Source organism: Loxodonta africana, chromosome 14, assembly GCF_030014295.1.
Source record: "Loxodonta africana isolate mLoxAfr1 chromosome 14, mLoxAfr1.hap2, whole genome shotgun sequence".
In the NCBI taxonomy this organism is placed as follows: Eukaryota; Metazoa; Chordata; class Mammalia; order Proboscidea; family Elephantidae; genus Loxodonta; species Loxodonta africana.
The window spans coordinates 72,824,667-72,844,339 of record NC_087355.1 but is presented as its reverse complement, the minus strand read 5'-3'; the positions used below and the strand labels follow the sequence as shown (position 1 = coordinate 72,844,339).

At 48.4% G+C, this 19,673-nt stretch overlaps 1 protein-coding gene across 14 annotated transcripts in view; it reads right to left on the bottom strand.

The window, feature by feature from the left end:
* The window catches only part of ZHX2 (zinc fingers and homeoboxes 2), a 196,388-nt gene that overhangs the window by 4,436 nt on the left and 172,279 nt on the right, over window positions 1–19,673 (bottom strand). For 11 of the 14 annotated variants that reach the window (XM_064268032.1, XM_064268033.1, XM_064268034.1 and 8 more), the window contains one exon: window positions 12,740–15,479. In XM_064268032.1, the coding sequence (XP_064124102.1) occupies window positions 12,744–15,257 (2,514 nt within the window). In that variant the 5' untranslated portion in view covers window positions 15,258–15,479 and the 3' untranslated portion in view covers window positions 12,740–12,743. Of the gene's footprint in view, window positions 1–10,536; window positions 11,335–12,172; window positions 12,381–12,739; window positions 15,480–19,673 lie in introns of those variants that run through there. The other 3 variants (XR_010317826.1, XM_064268029.1, XR_010317825.1) reach the window with 3 other exon arrangements.

Sequence of the window (19,673 nt, the reverse complement as noted above, 5' to 3'; positions counted from 1 at the left end):
TGTGAAAATATCTGGGGATGAAGCCAGACTTCAGGGGTTTCCTTGGGATCTGGTACCACCTGAAAACGAGCCGGCAAAAATCATAGAATCATAAGAGCTACAGGGATCCTAATAGGTGATGTTGCCAACATCACTCATTTCGTGAGGAAAAACATGGAAGCCCAGGGAGGAAAAGTGGTTTCCCCAGGTCAGCAGCACAGTCAAAAACAGCAATGGTCATGCTGGTAACAACGGTGATGATGGCTAATACTTGTTGTTGTTGGGTGCTGTCGATTTTTGAGTTGTAGTGACCCCATATGACAGAGTAGAACTGCCCCATAGGGTTTCCTAGGCTGTAATCTTTATGGGAGCAGATCACCATGCCTTTTCTCCCATGGAGCCGCTGGTTGGGTTCAAACCACCAACCTTTCGGTTTGCATCCAAGTGCCTAACACTTGTGCCATCAGGAATCCTAGCTAACACTTATTTCACACCTAACATGAGCCAGGCCTGACGCTAAGGGATAACATGGATCATCTCATTTACTCCTTATAATAACCCGGGAGGTAGGTGACTGTTATGCCCATTTTACAGTAAAAAAACTGAGGCCGAGAGCAATCAAATAACATCAAGCAACTACTAAGTGTCAGAGCCTGGATTCCACCTTGGCCAATCCAGCTCTTAGTTGGGCTCTTACTTAACTACTCACCACACAACCTGACTCTGGGCCAGGCTCCTTGCCCTACATGCTAAGTCACTTGGTGACAGTAGGGAGCATGTCAGTTTCCAATGCCCCTGAGTTGGGCCGGGGGCTGGCGGTCCTGGGCACCCAGGGCAGACCACATGCCCTATTGCTGATCCCATGTAGAGCCACATTCACCCCCTCAGTGGGCACAGCAGATCACAACCAGCCTCCTCCTGACTCCCCAAGAACCAGGGCTTGCCCCGGCAAACTGGTCTTCACCACCTTTGGAAAGGAGACCGCCTCTGGTTGAATTTCCACCTGAATAGTTCTCAAGACCCCAGGAAAGAAGGCCTGAGGAAGCTAGCCAGCAACTGTTCCTCCTCCTCCCAACCACTCTGAGGAATGCCAGGTCATGGGGCAGGATGGGTGTGGTGGGGAGAGCTGTGTCTGTGGAGCTGGAGAAATCTGCGATCCCAGGTCTACTGCTTTCTCACTGTGTGCCAGGGCCAGTGACTTAGCCTCCCTGAGCGTCACCACGATCATCCTAGTGGACAGGGCTGCGGCTGCGGGGACGGCAACAGAGGAAGTACGCAAGGACGCAGGTCTGGGCCCATGCAGGCGCTTAATAAACAGCACTTCATTTTTCCTGGAGGGGCAGAAGTGACCCGGTGTAAAGAGAGGGCCTTGGGTGTAAGTGAGTGCACCTGCTTGTGTGTGAGCTTCCTTCTGTCTCTCTCTCTCATATTGTAAACCAAGGTAAAACCATTCTCTTCAGTGACTGGCAAAAACTCACTTTTTGGATAAACCTCCAAATGGATAAATGAAGGCAGTTCTCACTCTAGCAATGTGTTTTTTATGATTCTCTCTGTAATTTCTTAGGGACACAAACATGCATAAATCCTCCAGCCCTATGAGTTAATAAAGAAAAAATGTTGCATAGGGCCTTAAAAGGAAAAAAAAGACAAAAGCCAATTATTATCATTATTTTCTGCCTTTGCAGAGATCAAAGCCCTGGTGGTACAACAGTTAAGCGCTCGGCTGTTAACTGAAAAGTTGGTGGGTCGAACCCCCCCAGTGGCTGTGCAGGAGAAAAGGCCTGGTCATCTGCTCTTGTAAAGACTACAGCCTAGGAAACCCAGTGGAGCAGTTCTACTCTGTCGCATGGGGTTGCTATGGGTCAAAATCGACTTGAGGGCACCCAACAACAACAAACAGAGGTCTGTGGTGGCTCTGGGTCCTGGAAGCGCCCTTAGCACATGTGGACTTTAACTCACTGCCTTTTCCCAGGGTATGTAGGAGTGCGGGCAGGACTGGGTGGTGGGGGCAGAGTGAGGCCAGGAGGACGCTGGAAACAGGGCGCGCGCGCTGCCAAGGCCAGCTGGGGCCTCATGGGGAGAGAGCAGGGTAGATGGAAGAAAAGGGGATGCCTCTGGCAAGTCTGCTTCTTCCCCAATGAGAGTCACGTGGGGCACTGTGTGGGCCACAGCTGGGGTGATGAGCTGGGAGGGTGTCCCTAAGGACGCCACTCTGCTCACACTGAAGGAAGCAGCTGGCCCAGAGAAGACACGCCCCAAGCCCCAGGCTCTGATCGCCATCAGCGATGCATGTTCTTGCCTGAATGAGTAAGATGGCTCAGACCCAGGCAGGATATTAAACCCCAGCTGGGGCAGAGACCCTGGTACTCCTGGTCAGAGGCCCTCCTCAGTGTTGCCGAGCTCTATCTCATGTCACTCTGCTAAAAGCCTCTCACTGCCTTCTGCCTGCGGACATGGCCCCAGTCCTTCCTTTAGCCCTAGGCCCTGTGCGGTTCAGCTGTGGCCCTGTTTTGGCCACTCTCCCAGCAAGTCTACTTCATCATGGTGGACCCACTTGCTCACACATGAAGGACCCCTGGACATCCATCACGAGTGTGGTTTCCCTGTCACAGTGTGGCCAATCACCTTCCCCTTGGGCAGCAGGTCCCAGCTTCACACCACCTTCCCCAGAAGCCTTTGCTCCCAGACTCGGTCAGACCTCCTTGTACAAGTACCCACGCCTGCTTCCCCAACACAGATGTTATCCTGCTTTCTTGAAACTGCCTAGTTAATTGTCCTTTGAGTGTGATATGCGTGAGGACAGGAACAGTGTCCAAAGCCCCACATGGCGGCTGGCCCACACAGGAGACTCAGCAATGGTTTGTTAAAGAATGGTGGTGTCAGAGAGGTGACTGGTTACACGAGGTTGGTGGCAAAGTCCACATTTCAGTGAGGTTTTTTTTTTTAAAGATCAGAGTGACTCTGACGAATGGCCTCTCACAAATTTCCTAGGGCTTCTATCCAAAGTCCCATCACCTGGTCAGAAGCATTCACCATGGTAGAGAACCAACCACCTGAAGGGTTGTCTGATCATAGAGACCAAATCTCAGGTTCAGAAGGAAACTTCCAGATCATATGGCCCATTTCCTATGGCCAGTATTGGGACGCCTCTACCAAGTGGACGTCCAGCCTCTCCCTGAACACGTCCCAGGATGGGGACCCTTCTTTCCCACAGCAGTCTCTTTCCATCATGGGGACAACTCGGAATGTCACAAAGTACCATCTAATTCTGAATCAAAACCTGCTTCTCTATTACTCTACCCTTTGGGGATGCGTGAACAATTACAATTATTTTCCCACGTGAGAGCTTCTTAGCAGGCTTTCTCTTTCTCTTTAATCTTCCCCATAGAGCTTTCCCTAAGGCCCTAGGTACTTGGGAGAGAATAACACCGTGCTCCGTGAGAAAGAAAAAGAAACACCCTAATAGTGATTTATCATCTCAATAATATTTCTGAGTCAAATTTTCATTGTTTTCAGAGGAGACAGGGTCTGATTTTAATTAGAATTGAGAAAGGGAAAATGTGGCAGTATGGAGAAGGACAAAGCAATTTCCCAGTGGATGGGGAAACTCCCCTTTGAGTGAATCCAAGAATTTGCATCATCTAAAATCATCCCCACTCTGGACCTTGGTCAGCTCTGGTACATCTAGTCAAAGCTCTTGGTACTTGGGACTGGTCTAGGGAGCTTCTGGGTTGGGACATTTCTGAGACTTGTGTCGTCATTGTTGTTGTTAGCTGCCGTTGAGTTGCCCCTGACTCATGGTGACCCCATGCACAATGGAGCAAAATGCTGCCTGGTCTTGCTCCAGCCTCATGATCAGCTGTGGTCATGATCCATCTTCATGACTGTTGTGAAACACAGGGTGTTCACTGGCTGATTTTTGGAAGTAGAGTGAGACCGTTCATCCCAGTCCATTTTAGTCTAGAAACTCTGCAGAAATCTGTTCAGCATCATAGCAACACATTAGCGTCCACTCCCAGATGAGTGGTAGCTACACCGGAGGTGTGCTGGCTGGGAACGGAACCTGGGTCTCCCACAGGGAAGGTGAGAATTCTAGCACGGAACCACCACTGCCCTCACTCGAGATTCACAGGCCAGCTAAATATCTCCAAGGCTGCTCACAGGAAAGCTTGCAGCAGCCATCTCCCAAAGAAAAAAACCCAGTCTCAGGGGGACATGAAGTCTCCCTGCCCTTTCTTGTCAATGCGTATTATCCAGAGTAGCTCAAAAGAACTTGAGCAAATGGAATCGTATTTTAAACTCATAGTTACCCTCGTGAGTTCGACTTGGAACCCCAGCTCCACCACTTTCTAGCTGAATGACCTTGGACAAGTTACCTTTCTGTGTCTCATTCTCATCAGCTATAAAATGAGGGATGTTGTGAGGTTTAAGTGAGTTCTCACATGTGAAGTGCTGGAGCAGTGCCTGGTGCAGTAAAACCAACACTAAACCCAAACCAAACCCATTGCCGCCAAGTCAATTCCAACTCATAGTGACCCTATAGGACAGAACAGAACGGCCCCAGAGAGTTGCCAAGGAGCGCCTGGTGGATTTGAACTGCTGACCTTTTGGTTAGCAGCCACAGTACTTAATTACTACACCACCAGGGTCTCCGCTGGCACAGTAAGTGCTCAGCAAATGTTGCCCTTTGCTACCACGCAGGCCTACCTCCCACCCCTGAGATGCAATAAATACCCAAGGGCATAACACCCAATCAAAAAGGCCACCTTGGGAAGGCAGGAAGCACACCAAGTCCTTCCCCATAGCTGTTCAGAGAAGTGTGTGCAGCTTTAGATTCGGCACTTACTACACAGGGGCTGATGCGAATGGCAGGCCCCTGTTCTAGGGGCTTCCACGTATAGTATCTCATTTAATCCAGACAACAACAGACAACTCTATTAGCAAACATTAAGGTTATAGAAACTTAAGAAAAGAGAATAAAGTAAAATGTGTAGGCATGAGGGCTCTCTACAATTTTCCTCACTCACCCTCCATTTAAGGTTCCTGAGTGGTGCAAGGGGTTTGTGCTTGCAGTTTGAACCCACCTAGCAGCACTATGGGAGAAAGGCCCGGCGGTCTGCTTCTTTAAGATTGAAAAAAAGCCAAGAAAACCTTATGGAGCAGTTCTACTCTATAGCACGATTTACCATGAGTCGAAACTGACGACAGCGGGTTTGGTTTTGTGGCACAGTGGTTAAGAGCTTAGCTACTAAACACCAGGTCAGCAGTTCGAATTCACCAGCCACTTCTTGCAAAGTCTATGGGGCAATTCTATCCTGCCCTATAAGGTCGCTATCAGTCAGAATCGACTCGACGGCAAGAGTATTTTTTTTTTTTTTGGTTTATCCTCCATTTACTACTAGGGCAGAGAGGTCTGGACACCCAGAATCTGCAAAATGACTTTCTCATTGCTCTTTCTTTGAAAACCTCAGTGGGTCTCAAACTTTCTCTACAGGGTTCAATATTCATAAAAACCACATAGAGACTTTATTGCTGATTGGGAGAACTTTCAGGGAAGGTTTTCATTATATGTGAGTCCACCTAATACTGTGACTTTTAACCCCTGCACTTCTGTGGAGTGTGAGTCTTGGCAGGTAGGCTCCACCATGGCCACCTTTCAGTTCTCCTAATGTGCCTTGCTCCCTCTGGCCGCAGCGCTTTTGCATATGTTGTTTCTTCTTCCTGAAACGGTCTTCCCCTCCTCTCTGCCCAACCATAAAACCAAAACCATTGCCGTGGAGTCAATTCTGACTCATAGTGACCCTATAGGACAGAATAGAACTGCCCTCTAGGGTTTCCAAGGAGCAGCTGGTGGATTCTAACTGCCAACTTTTTGGTTAGCAGCCTGACCTCTTAACTACTCTGCCACCAGGCCCCTCGCTTTGCCCAGCCAACATCTACTCACCCTGGATCTTAATTCATGCATCACCTCCTCCAGGAAGCCTCCCCCCACCATAAATCAGGGCAAATCCCCTATTCTTTGCTTTCACAGCACCATGCAGCTTTCCTCCAAAGACTTGTCAGCATGGCCACTGATTAAAGACTGTTTGATGAAAGGTGCATTCCCCATTAGACAACGAGCTCCATGAGGGCAGGGACAAGCTCACCACCACTGCCTTCCCTGAGTCAGACACAATATCTAGCACACTGCAGGTGTTCCACAAATACTTGACGGGTGAACGAAATGAGCCACTTATTATGAATGTCTCTTGGCTACTGACTTCACCTCCTTAGGGCCTGCATCCTTACTCTGAAAATGAAGGCCTTAGATTTCAGGGTTACCAAGCAGCTACTGAGGAGCCTTGGTGGTGCACTGGTTAAGCGTGTGGCTGATGACCGAAAGGTCAACTGTTTGAACCCACCAGCTGCTCTGTGGGAGAAGGATGTGGCAGTCTGCTTCTGTAAAGATTACAGCCTTGGAAACCCTATGGGGGGCAGTTCTCCTCAGTCCTATAGGGTCGCTATGAGTTGGAACCGACTTGATGGCAATGGGTTTTAAGCTGCTGTTACCGCCCATTTGCCAGTTTGTCATGCTGTGATGGTTTGTGTGTTGCCATGATGCTGGAAGCTATGTCACTAGTATTTCAAATACCAGAGTCCCTCAGGGTGGACAGGTTTCAGCAGAGCTTCCCGACGAATACAGACTAAGAAGGAAGGCCCGGTGATCTACTTCCCAAAATCAGCCAGTGAAAACTCTATGGATCACAACAGAATACTGTCTGATAAAAGTGCTGAAAGATGCACCTCCTAGGTTGCCAGGTACTCGAAATACACAGCGGCCACAACAGTGGAGTCCACCGTACCAACAATTGTGAAGACGGCGCAGGGCTGAGCAACGTTTCATTTGTTGTACATGGGTCGCCATGAGTTGGAGCCGAATGGATGGCAACTAACAGCAACAAAAAGCTGTCCAAAGGACAGTGAGAATTCCTAGGGCGGGAACTTCCAGAATTAGGTCAATGGAAGTGATAACAGGTAACTCTGCATTAAGTACCAGGGAAGCGAGGCTAACGGGTGCTCCCAGAGGAGCATCATCTGTTAAGTGACTGCTGATAGATTCTCCAACAGACCTTTCCCTCAAGCTGCTCACACATGTGAAAAGCAAACTGTACCCAAATCCTCTTCTCTGCCTGCCATCATCTAATGGGGCTAAGGAATGATAGAAAAAAATGGACTGAAATCCAGATGCCAGGTAACTGAAAACCAACTATCCTTGTTAATTCTCAGGTTGGTTCAATAAACAGCTATCGAGCATCTGCTCTGAGTTTGGCCCTTTGGATTCAGAGATTAATGGCGAGATAAAGTCCCTGCCTTCAAGGGGAGCCAGGGAAACAGATAATTACAATATAGGCACTCGCTCACTCACTCACTCACTCTCACACACTTACTCACAGAACTCACCTACCCACCCACCCACCTACCCACCCACGCACCTACCCATCCATCCACCCAACCACCCACGCACCCACCCATCCACTCACCCACCCATTCGTATATCAGCATCTGGACAGCTCATCTGAGCAGACTGTTGGAACATACATATTCTGGATCCTAAATTGTCTCCAGGATGCACCACTTAGCAGCCTTGAATATTTTAAGCAAGCTGAGCTATGGAGAGTATTTCTGAAATTTCACAAATTCTCCCTCTTCCCTGAAGCCATCCCTAATCGTTAGGAGTTGGAAATTGTTGTCAGAAATGGGGAGGCAGCGAGAGTAGTGGCTGGAGCTCTGGAGCCTAATTTAGATGCTGGTCAAGGAGCTCTGGCAAGTCACTGAGGGTTCCTGAGCTTCAGTTTTCTTTGTTTAAAATAACTGGGGTGATTTCTTGCACATGTGGGCTGGTGGGTGGGTTTTCAACAAGACAATGTACTGGAAAAGCCATGCCTCTTCCTCCAGCTCTTCCAGCATTCTTCTGGCACAGCTTTTATGGGGCAGTCCAGCTGGGCTTTCATGTGCCTTTGTGTACACGCCTCATCTTTACTAGACAGAGGTCCAGGCAGAGGCTGTGTCAGTCATTTGACAAATCTGCACAGACTAGCACAGTGCCTGGCACAGAGAGGGCATGCGAAAGTTCTCACTGACTGAACATGTCGTGTGTCGGTTTCCACTCCCAAGTAGAATTAAGAAATGACCACGTCCTGTTCATAGCTGGGGCCATAGTGGTGGTGCCACCATTGGGGATGCTGTGGGCTACAGTGGTTGGGGGCTGGCCTGGTAGATGAGAGGGGGCATCCAGGTTCCACCACCTGGTAGCTAAGGAAGCAAGTCACGTATTCTCTCTGAGCCTCAGTTTTGCCCTCTGTAAAATGGCAAAAATGACACCTCACTGGGGTGTCATGATGTTTCAGTGACTTAATAGACATGTTTAGAGCAATGTTGGGCACATGGCATGTGCCAATAAATGGAAACTCTTATTGTGGCAGTAAGGGGGTCTTCCATCTGGCCAAACATCAAGGCATATATCTGATAATGTCTTGCTCACGTACTCTGAGACATTCTTAGGAAAGGAGGAATTTATTTATCAGCTTCTTACTAGGACAGGTCTCTCAATGCATTGACTCCATAATCATTTGGACCCAGAGCCTGAATCAAGGCAACACAACCCAAAGGCCTGGAAAGATTCCTGGTCTTTGTATCTAACCTCAGGGCTGAGGTGAGCCTGGCCTCAGTCAAGGGCTGTCATGAGCCTTGCAAAGCTTGAAGCAGGGGGCCGGGCTGGGGGATGCGTCACTTCCACAGAAGTCCAACCCTGGAGTCAGCTCTCAGCTGCCTACCCAAGTCTGTCTGTCTGTCTGTCTCTCTCATATATGCATCACATAGTACCTTTTATGAAGTCAAAACCATCAATTATTTTCAGGATTATTATATGTGCAACAATTGAACTCAACTGGCAGGTTTCTAAATAAATATATGTTTAAACAAGGACATCGTTGAATATCTATGAATTTCAAGGGATCCATGTGCTTGGCTCCTAAAAGCTGTGAAAGCATCTGGAGAGAGTTTTTCCTTCTAAGCTGAACGGTTCAGTTAAGGGGTGCCCCTGTACAGGACTTGGGAGGTTTTGGCAGAAGGCAGACTTGCCCTTTCTCAGTATAGCGTGGTTGTGGTTGTTGTGTGCCAGTGAGTCAGGTCCAACTTGTAGAGACCCAGTGAGACAGAGCAGAACTGTCCCATAGGTTTTTGCAGGCTGTAATCTTTATGGGAGCAGATTGCCAGGTCTTTTCTCCTGTAGAGTTACTGGTAAGTTCTACTGCTGACCTTTTGGTTAGCAGCTGAGTGCTTAACCATTGCACCACCAGGGCTCCTTCTCAGTATAATGGCACCTCCAAAATGCCAGGGGTATATTAGGGATGATTTGAGAAGAACATCTGCTGGTCGTCAGGCATGGAGCAGATCTTAGAATCTTATTTATGGACCTTTCCGGCTCACACTTGTCATTTACCATAAATAAGCACAAAACAGGATTCCGGGGTGTTCCTAGTTTTTTGGGGAAGAGCTAGCCGCTACATCTCTGCACTGCCTCATGGTAATTCAACACCCAACTCCAGAATTTCTGTCATCCCCACTGGGGAGGGGGTATCAACCAGAAACGGTAAATTTCTGTCAGAAGTAGAGGCAGAGGCAGCAGTAAGAACAATGAGACTCTGGAGACAAACCGAGGTGCTGGCCGGGGGAACGTGGCAAGCTCCTTGGTTTCTGAGTCTCAGTTATAGAAATATCAAGATGCTTACTTTTCAGGGTCGCTGGAAGAATTAGGTAAGACCATGTATGGCCAAAGCACCTGGCTCAGTGTCTGTTAGTCAGGAGGCCCCCGACCATCCTTCCATCCTTTCTCCCCAAAGGTTGTCTTTATGGTTTTAGCATTCACTTCCTTGTTTCTGTTTCTCTTGAGCCTTGGGAGGAGGCTGACTCAGATGGGCATTTCAACTCTTGATGGTAGTATAGTTTGGGAGAGGGGGTGGGGACAGGTGGCAACCAGGGCCTCTGGGGAATTGCCACCCCAGGCAATCCCTCGCTCAGTGATGGGATCCAAAAGTGTCATCTGAGTTCACCCTGGGATACAGGGACACATAACATCCTCACACTCAAATTCAGCAAACACAACTGGCTCAGAATAGCTTTTGCTGCTGCAGAAAACTGTTAGGTTTTGTTTGAGTTTGCCTCTTATCATTTACTGAACCGCGAACACTTCTTTCTGGCTACACCAAACCTCTTTTGACGTCCTTCTTGTGTTTCTGGACTCTTGCCCATGCTGTTCCTTCCAACTGAACCACTCTTATCCTTAGCTCCCCACTTGGCAAATCCTTCCCATCAGCTAGGCCTTGAGGCAAATGTTCCTTCCTCCAGGAAGCCTCCCTGGATTCCCTGCTCTTCCTATGTGCTCCCATACTCAGCTGTGACATCTCCATCAGGGTGGTTAGTAAAGGAAAGTGCAGTTTCCTCTCTTTGGCCTGTGAGTGCCATGTGGACAGGGACTGTGTTATCTGTCTGGCTCATCACATAATCTCGAGTGCCTACCACCTCAACTGGCACATACCAGTTGCTGTCAAGTTGAGTCTGACTCATGGCGACCCCATGTGTATCAGAGTAGACCCGTACTCCACAGGGTTTTCAACAGCTGATTTTTCAGAAGTGGATTGCCAGGCTTTTCTTCCGAGGTGCCTCTGAGTGGATTTGAACCACCAACCTTTAGGTTAGCTGCCAAGCACATTAAGTAGGTGCTCAATATATATTTATTGAACCAAACTCTATGTCTACACAGGCGCCCTGGTGGTGCAGTGGTTAAAGCACTTGGCTGCTAACTGAAAGGTTGGCAGTTCAAACCTACCAGCTGCTCGTGGAAGAAAGATGTGGCAGTCTGCTTTCTGTAAAGATTACAGCATTGGAAACCCTATGGGGAGTTCCACTCTGTCCTACGGGGTTGCTATGAGTTGGAATCGATGCCACGGCAGTAGCTTTTTATTTATTTATTTATTTTGGTTTCTATGGTCTACTCTGGGGTGGGAGAAAAAGCAATCCTGTAGTTTTAGGCCATCAATCAGAAAAGCTCAAGGGTAGAAGAAAGGACAGTCTAGGAGCATTCTGATAACAGATTGGTTAAGAAAAATCACTCCATTTCAAAGAGAGAGATGTGGCTAGACTGTAGGGTCTTCTAAGAAAGCAGTTGGGAAAATGGCCAGAAAGAGGAAGAAATCGAGGTAGCCTGATGGAGGTGGGTAGTTGGCCCTATGGGTGACCTCTGTACACTCCAGCCCCCTCTGGTCTCCAGCTCGCCTCCAGGGCTGTATCCTCACTGGAGCCCATTAGCACGTCTCCCTGAGAAGTGAAAGGAGAAAGAAGACACAATGGCACTAAAACTTAGGTGTTTAGCTGCTCATTAAATTGTTCCTTTAACAGCTGACAGAACTGGCTAAAGCAAGGTTCCTAGAGAATTTTACTTCTTTTCCATGTGCCTCATTTTGTTACTGAATGAATGAGCAGCATAGCTAGCCAAAGTTGCCTGCGTTCATCAACAAAGGGGTACGATAATTTCCAGGGCTCCCTTTGGGCCCTTACATGTCATTCTGGAGGTTCTTACCTTTATTCTGTTATTTTTAAAGGGGACAGGGGAGACCTTTTAAGTGATGGCTAGAGAAGCCAGCCTGGGCAAACTGCACATCCCCCTCCTTGTTGCAAGCTGCCCTGGTAATAGTTTGGCTTTGGCAAAGATAGATCTCTCCCTCCCTCCTGCTCCCCTTCACTGCACCCCCTTCTAACATCACCCCCAAACAAGCTGTTGTGCTTTGGGCCCTTATTTGCGATCTGCACAGACCTCTCCTGAAGCACAAATGCCAGGGGCTTCAGTGGCAAGTCCCATTATGGGGATGACATGGCCATTAGTAACCATGGCAACCTCCCTTTCCCTGGCTCTCGTGGCTCCACAGGCTTCATACACACCAGTCTCTTCCAGATCGAAGGGGTCATGGGTAACCACCCCAGCGGCTTCTAGCATGGCTACTTAATGAGACACACCATGCACCCTCCACTGTGCAGATACTGGGTACTTTAAAAGCCTTTTGAGTTAGAAAAAACAATTCCAAATTATCTCTTTCCGTAAACTTGGATCTTACTCTTAAAAAAAAAAAAGATTCCAAAAGAAAAGGAAAGGATGTACCTTTTCCACGTTTACGTCTTATGGCAGCCAACACAAAACACGTGGAGGATGTGTTGTTCTTGTAAGCAAACAGACTTTAGAATGAGCAGGCCCGAGAGGGTGGTGTCCAAACATGCCAGAGGCAGTAGCGGAATCATGCTTTATCGCAGCCTTGCAAATAGGGACAGAAAATCTACCAGCCTGTATGTTTCTTCCTTTTTACAATAACCTTTAAAAAGAAGCCATCATCAGTGTCAACATCCCTGTACCCTACAACCTATATTATTTACCCTGACAATAAAAAGAAACGAAACCAGGATTTCCTGGGTGGTGTACAAGGTTAAGCACTTGACTACTAGCTGAAAAGTTGGCAGTTGTAACCCACCCAGGGGTGTCTTAGAAGATGGACCTGGCAATCTGCTTCCAAAAGTTCACAGCCTTGAAAACCCTATGGAGCAGTTCTACTCTATGCACATTGGTTGCTATGAGTTGGAATCGACTTGATGGCAACACCAAAGACTGAGATCATGGCACAAAAAGAAATGAACCAGCATTCTCCCCTTCTTGCCTGGAGTGAACATGCATTACCTGTCTAGGCCTGTCCAGCCTCGGCAGGGACACTGTCGGAGTCTGAGTCGGCTAGCTCTGCCGGGCCTTCGGGTGCAGTCTGACTCCAGCTATCCGACCGGTCTGAAATGGCATCCTCCTCTCCAACTGTGACCTCTACCCAGTCCACAACACCTGACTCCTCGTTCTCGTCGCTGCCCTGGCCGTCCCGGCTGTTGCCCTCTGACTTGTCCAAGGTGGCCTCCGAGGGTTTTGCTGGAAGACAGTCCTTCGCTTGCTCGCTGCCCACTTTCACCTTGGACCCCAACTTCTCCAAGTCCTCTTCGCAGAGCTTTTTGGGGTCCTTGTAATATTGCTGCACCCCCTTGCTCCCGTTCTTTGGGCTCTCAGTGGTGGGTTTTGTGGCTTTTCTTGAGACAGCATCGTAGCCGTGATCATCCACTATGTGCTGCTGCTGGTACTGCTCCATCCACTTCAGAGTTCCCGTTTTTAGCAGGCACCTGTTCTCCTTGAACCAACGCACAATTTCAGTTCGGACCAGGCCGGTCTTTGCCGCTAACTGGTCATACTCCTGGGGAGTGGGCCACTGGGTTCTTGCAAACGTGCTCCTCAGGAGATGAACCTGCTCCTGACTTTTTGTAATTGCTGGTGAAGGGCTGGGCAGAGAACTGGCTAGCTGGGTGCTGGAGAGCTGGTCAAGTCGAGAGAGAGCACCATTGGGGGTGACCACATCTGAGCCTTTTTTGCCAGACCCCATAGAATCCAGGACAGCTTGCTCCATGCTGTCCCGAAGTTTCCGCCTCTCCGAAAACCAAGAATCAATCTCTCTCCTGCTCAGCTTGGTCTCCACCCTGAGCCGGTCCAGTTCTGCTTGGGTTGGAAAAGAGCTTTTCAAAAAGCTGTCTTCCAGGACTTTAACCTGGCCCTGTGTCTTTTCTTTGAACTTCTGTGGGGCAAAGTCTGGGTATGCGTGGTACGTGCGACTGTGTCGGGTGGCTGCTAGGGCCATCTGGTCTTTGGCAATGGACTCGCTGGTGATGTGGACAATGCCTCTCTGACACCTATACCGGTGGTCGCTGAACCACTTCTTGATCTCACTGCGGGAGAGGCCGGTCACCTCGATGAGCCGGTAGACCTCGGCATTGTCGGGGAACTGGCTCTGGAGGAAGCTGGCCTTGAGATGTGCTATCTGCTCCTTTGTCTTCTTTCGGTCACTGGCTGGGGTCAGTGGTGGGTTGGCCACCTTGGGTGGGGGCTCTGGCACTTGAGCAACGTGTTGACGCTTGGGCTCAGGGGCAGCTTGGGGAGTCACCAAAGGTCTCTTCTGGCCGTGGTTGGTCACTCCGGCCACGGCAAGAGTAATGGGGGAACAAGAGACAGTAGTTGACCCACTGGTCACCTGAGTCAGCACCAAACTGGTCTGGCCAAGGATCTGGCACGGCAGAGCTGTCTGGAGGATGGGCTGGGACATCTTAGTGGGGGCCAGCTGGGCTGGCAGCACAGTGATGGTCGGAGGCACTGACTGGATGGTGCCGTTAAACATCTTCTTCCGGGCCTCCTCCACCTCTTCCGGGGACCAGCTGATGCCATGCTTTAAGCGCTGGGTGGCGAACCAGATCCGGATGTGTTCTTCTGGGTGTTTAGAGGCAGCTGTCAGCCAGGACAACTCAGCCTGAGTCGGGTAAGGGAACTTGTTGAAGGAGTTGATCATGGTGGCGTTGGTGTCCAGGGCAGAGTTGTATTTGGTAGTATTGAGTGGGACGGGGACCTTGGGGACAAGGTTGATATTTGGTGGGAGCTGTACAGAAGGCATGACATGCCCTAGCGAGTCCTGGAGAAGCTCCACGCCACCAAGTCTCGAGAGGATCTCAGCTGCGTCGGCCACCAGGCGGGCAGTCCCATCTACATGGTTCTCAGCAGAGGCCTCCTCTGGCTTCTTGGGCACCTTCTTGGCATCAGCTTTTGGTTTCCCGGACTTCATGATGGGGGTTTTGCTCACCGAGATCCCAGGATCACTGTCACCACATGTGGGGCCACCATGGGTGATGGAGATGACATGGTTGGTGGCTTCGATGGACTGCTCTAAGACAGTTTGATTATTGCGTTTGATTAGCTTAAGCTTGAAGTTCGTCTCACCGGGATGGAACTTGGAGTTGTGGTTGGATAAGGAGTCGTACTTTTTGGTCGTGAAGTTGCACTCGGCACACACGTAAAGGGGGTTGAGGATCACGTTGGGGTGCTGCATGTCAACGTGTTCCGTGAACTCAGTCAGGTGCTGTGTGGAGTAGGGGCAGTATTTGCACTCGTACCCACCTTGGAGCTTTTTGGACGGGGGTTCCCCCGTAGATTTCACCTCGATCACGTCATTTTCTTTGGAAGAGTTTTCAGGTTCTGCTGCCCAGCTGTCCTTGGCCACATCAGGCTGTGGCGTGGCCACTCCCTTTTCTTTGGCCCTGTCTCCCTCCTCGGGCATGTCTTGCTCCACTACTTGTGATGTCCGAACCATGCAGGGAGTTGTAGATTTCCGTTTGCTCGCCATGCCGCCTGCTTGGGTGCAATGGCTTATTTTGGGGGGTGGGGGTGGGGGTGGGGCAGTGAAATTCCTAGAACAAATAAGATGAAAGGTTTTTGGCTTTATTCACCCGCAAATGGCTTTGGCTTCCCTTGAATGCTGAAGTCTAGTGCTTTCAGTTTTCAGAATGGTTTCAGCACAGGAAATTGTAACTGCTCCAATCACTAAGCATGTCAGACAGCATCGTATCTGTGGAACATAAACAAAGACAGGTCAGCGTCTCTTCTTAAGGTCAAAGAAACAGCCTTTCTTTGGAAGTTGCTCCCACGACCCACCCCAATGAACACCCAAAGGGGCCGTGAGAGTGGGTGCAGGTAAAAATGAAAGATTTCCTTCTATGGGAAGACGGTGGAAACAGACCCAAAGCAAGCAGACAAGCATGTGGCCACCATTTCACATCCAGAGACAAAGGAATATGGGGAAGGGAACAAGGGAACTGAGATCTTCTCCTGTGGTGGGTGGGGTGCTGGTGGAGAAGGCTGCAGACAAAATGTTGCTGGTTTGCAAGCTGCTTTTGTTTAGGGTACGTCAGAAACAAGGAGCTTACCTGAGGCCAGCCAGTGCGATGGGTGTTAGAAAATGGATATGAAGGTTTTGTTTTTTAATCATAAAACAAAATTACCATAGAAAATTCAGAAAGTGCAGAAAAGTCTAAAGGATAAAAAATTCCAAATATTTTATATATTCCTTTTCAGACTTTTCTACGCGAGTATAGCTGGGTACATACACACACGCACAGAGGGCCATATTGTACTTTTGTAGTTTGTTCATTTCACTCGACCAGTTCCCCAGTTTTATCATTAATTTGCAGGAATTCTTTAACATATTAAGAATATTAATACTTTGCCAAATTCTTCCAGTGTATCATTTATCTATTAGTTTTGCATATGGTGTTTTTAAGCATATGCTGTTGTTAGCTGCTGTCCAGTTGGCCCCTGACTCCATGTTACAGAGTAGAACTAACTGCTCCACAGGACTTTCTGGGCTGTAATCTTTACAAAGCCGTTCGCTAGGCCTTTCTTCCACAGAGCTGCTGGGTGAGTTTGAACTGCCAACCTTTTAGCAGCTGACTGCACACAGCTTGCACCACCCAGGCTCCTATTTTTTAACATAGAAGTTTTAATTTTTAGGCAGCAACTTTATCACTTTTTTCTCTTGTGGCTTTATTCACTGCTTTTATAAAGTGATTCCCTGTCTTGACAGTTGAGACATATTAACCTAGGTTTTATTAGGGTATTTTATTTTTTACATTTAACCCACCTGGAGTTGAATTTATCTTGCGTGAAGCTGTAAGATACAATTCTAACCATTTTTCTTGACAGTTATCAACCATCTCAGTAGCAAGTATTGTGCTATCTTTTTTTTCATGAAATGTGTGAAACTACCTTTGACATACATACACCCACTTCTTAAATACACTAGGGTTGTTTCTGGGTTATCTAATCTGTGCCTCTGATCTATCTACTGAGACTTGTACTTAAAAAAAAAAAAGTTGCCATTGAGTCGATTCCAACTCATGGCAACCCCATGTGTGTCAGAGTAGAACTGTGCTCCATACGGTTTTCAACAGCTGATATTTTGGAAGTAGATTGCCAGGCATTTCTTCCGAGGTGCCTCCAGAGATGGGATGGTGGCATTGGCAGGGTAGTGGCATTTCCCTACAAGTGACCTTTCCTGACCTTTCCCTACAAGTGGCTTGCAGCCCTTGGGGGAAGGAAAAATAGGTCAAACAGGCAGGTCAGCCTCTGGACATTCTCCTCATGGCACTGACGTGTGGACCAGCTGTCAGGATAAGGGAAATGTCTAGGCTCTTGACCTCCCTAGTGAGCCATAAGGGGCAGTGAGGAGTCAGATTTCAGGGGCCCTGTGCTCACAGAGACCGGAGGTCAGAGCTGCCCAGCCTGGTTCCCGCAGGTTCCGACCCTGGGAGCACATGTGTCTCTCTCCAGGAATCACACCTTTGGTCTTGGGCGGGGACGCCACTTCTCATTTTGCTGGGGCTGTCAAGAGGAAATAACAGGGCTGTCTCTAGCTTTCAAAGGAAGCATCCTGTTGAGGGAGACATCAAAGCCAAAAAGGATGCTTTTAGCTTTGAGGGGTCTTCTGACAGAGCTGTTAACAGATTGCTCCGTAGTTCAACAGAGGTAGATTTTTGGGGCAGGGGGGTGGCGGAGGGGAGGGATATTTCCTTTGAGTTTTAAACATACGACATGATACCACAGAGAATAAGGAATTCTGATGGGGTGGGGTGGGGGAGGAGGCAGGGTCTTGGGTTTTGTTCTAAGCCCCCAGCTACCCAGCTCTTGTCTCATCCTTGTGTCCGTTTCTTCCATCAGTTAACTGGGAAATGATTTAGAAATCCTCAGTGGTGACTAGGAATTAATCCCTGAGTTTTCTGATTTCTCCCCATCCCACCTTGAATCTGAACTTGAATTATGGAGGTGAGCATACAGTGTGGCTCCCAAGCCAGCAGACATCAGGAGAGGTGCTTTGTCAAATATTGATTCCTGAGCCCCAGTCGGAGCCCTGGTAATGCAGCGGTTAAGGGCTCAGCTGTTAACCAAAAGGCTGGCAGTTTGAATCCACCAGCAGTTCCTTGGAAACCCTGTGAAGAAGTTGTACTTTGTCCTATAGGGTCACTTTGAGTCAGAATCGACTCTACGGCTAATGACGCTGAGCACCTTTTCGTGTGTTTGGTGGCCACCTGAATGTCCTCTTTGGTGAAACATCTATTCAAGTCCTTTGCCCATTTTATGATTGGGTCATCTTTTTGTTGTTTAAACTTTTTTTTAAAATTGTGGCTAAATATACGTGTAACAAATCGTTTGCCTTTTCAACATTCTTCACGTGTACAACTCAGTGACATTTAATGATGTTTATCATGTTATTCAACAATTACTATTATCCATTTCCAAAATTTCCCATCACTCGTAACAGAAGCTCAGTGTCCCCTAAGCAGTGAGCCCCCTTTTCCCTTCCTTCCCCGCCCACTCCTGCTAACCACTAATAAATTCTGATCTCTATATACTTGCCTAGCCTAGATATTTCACGTTAGTGGGGTCATACAGTATTCGTCCTTTTGCATAATATTTTCACTCAACGTAATGTTTTCAAGGTTCATCCATGTTGTAGCATGAAACAGGGCTTCCTTTCTCTTTCTTTATGCCTGAGAATTACTCCATTGCATGTATATATCACATTTTATTTATCCATTCATCTGAGGAATCTGTATTTCTGGTGTGCAGCCAGGCTGGGGAGCCTTTGAAATAAGACAGCACGTGGCCTCTTGTCATTCACAACTGCCTGGGCCCAGGCCAGCTCTGTCCTATGCAGTCAGGGAGCTGTCCCTAGCTGCACACCCCCAGCGGGGTCACACAGTGAAATACTGCACTCTTAAGGACAATGACAGCTCAAAGGATGATGCAGAAATGGGAAGAACCACACAAAACAATGATCACGGAAAGGAATAGAACCCAGACGCTGGGTGCTCAACAAGCTCAGCATAAAACGTCTTCAGAAATGACAGGATCTACAGAAATTACAGCGGAATTCGTGGTTTGGGGGAGTTGAGCTTCAAGAAGCTATTTCCTGTTATCTGTATCTTTGTTTAACTTTTATTGCTTGCTTGCTCAAAAAGGCAATGTTTTAAAAAGAAAGGAAAGAGTTTGGTAATCTAGTTAAGCATAGGCAGGATAATGTAGTAGTAGGATGTCATTTACAATGCCTAATCTTTACTAGTCCTACAATATCAACAGAAAGCTGGGATCACCATTTTATGGATGAGGAAACTGAGGCTCAGGGAAGCCCAGCGGCTTGCTCAAGGTCAAACAGCTGAGGAGGGTGGAGCCTGGATGATCTTGTCTTCAGGACCCTGCTCAGTCCCTGAAACCACACAGTTGTTAATTGTTGACAATTCCACTTCCTGACAGAGAGGCCAAAGTTAGATTTCTCTCAAATTCTGAGTGGCCTTCTTCCTCTGGGTAGGTTCAAAGGACTATGATTTTAACTGAACTGTGATTTTTTTTTCAACTTGCTGCTCTGAAGTGCTCTCTAGTTATGGCGAGGGAACCCTGCATGGTCCCTTCCAGCTGAAAAAGCTTCCTGAGTCACCAGTGGGTAAAATGAAGAGTTTGTGGCAGCTCCCAAGAGGTCCACCACATTAGTGTTACTCTTGCATTTTGGTGACACATGCCTCTGAGAAGAGGATGAATATCCCGCTAGCGGTGGGGTCGGGGTGGTGACCTCAGACAGGGATGTCTGTACGCAGGGGCAGAGGAAGCCAGCTACCTCATAAGGTGGACCTGTGAACCTGGAACCCGAGTATTTACTCAGTAACAGTGAATTCCAAAGCTGGGACTCTTTCAGCCTTCGATAGGTGAGGAC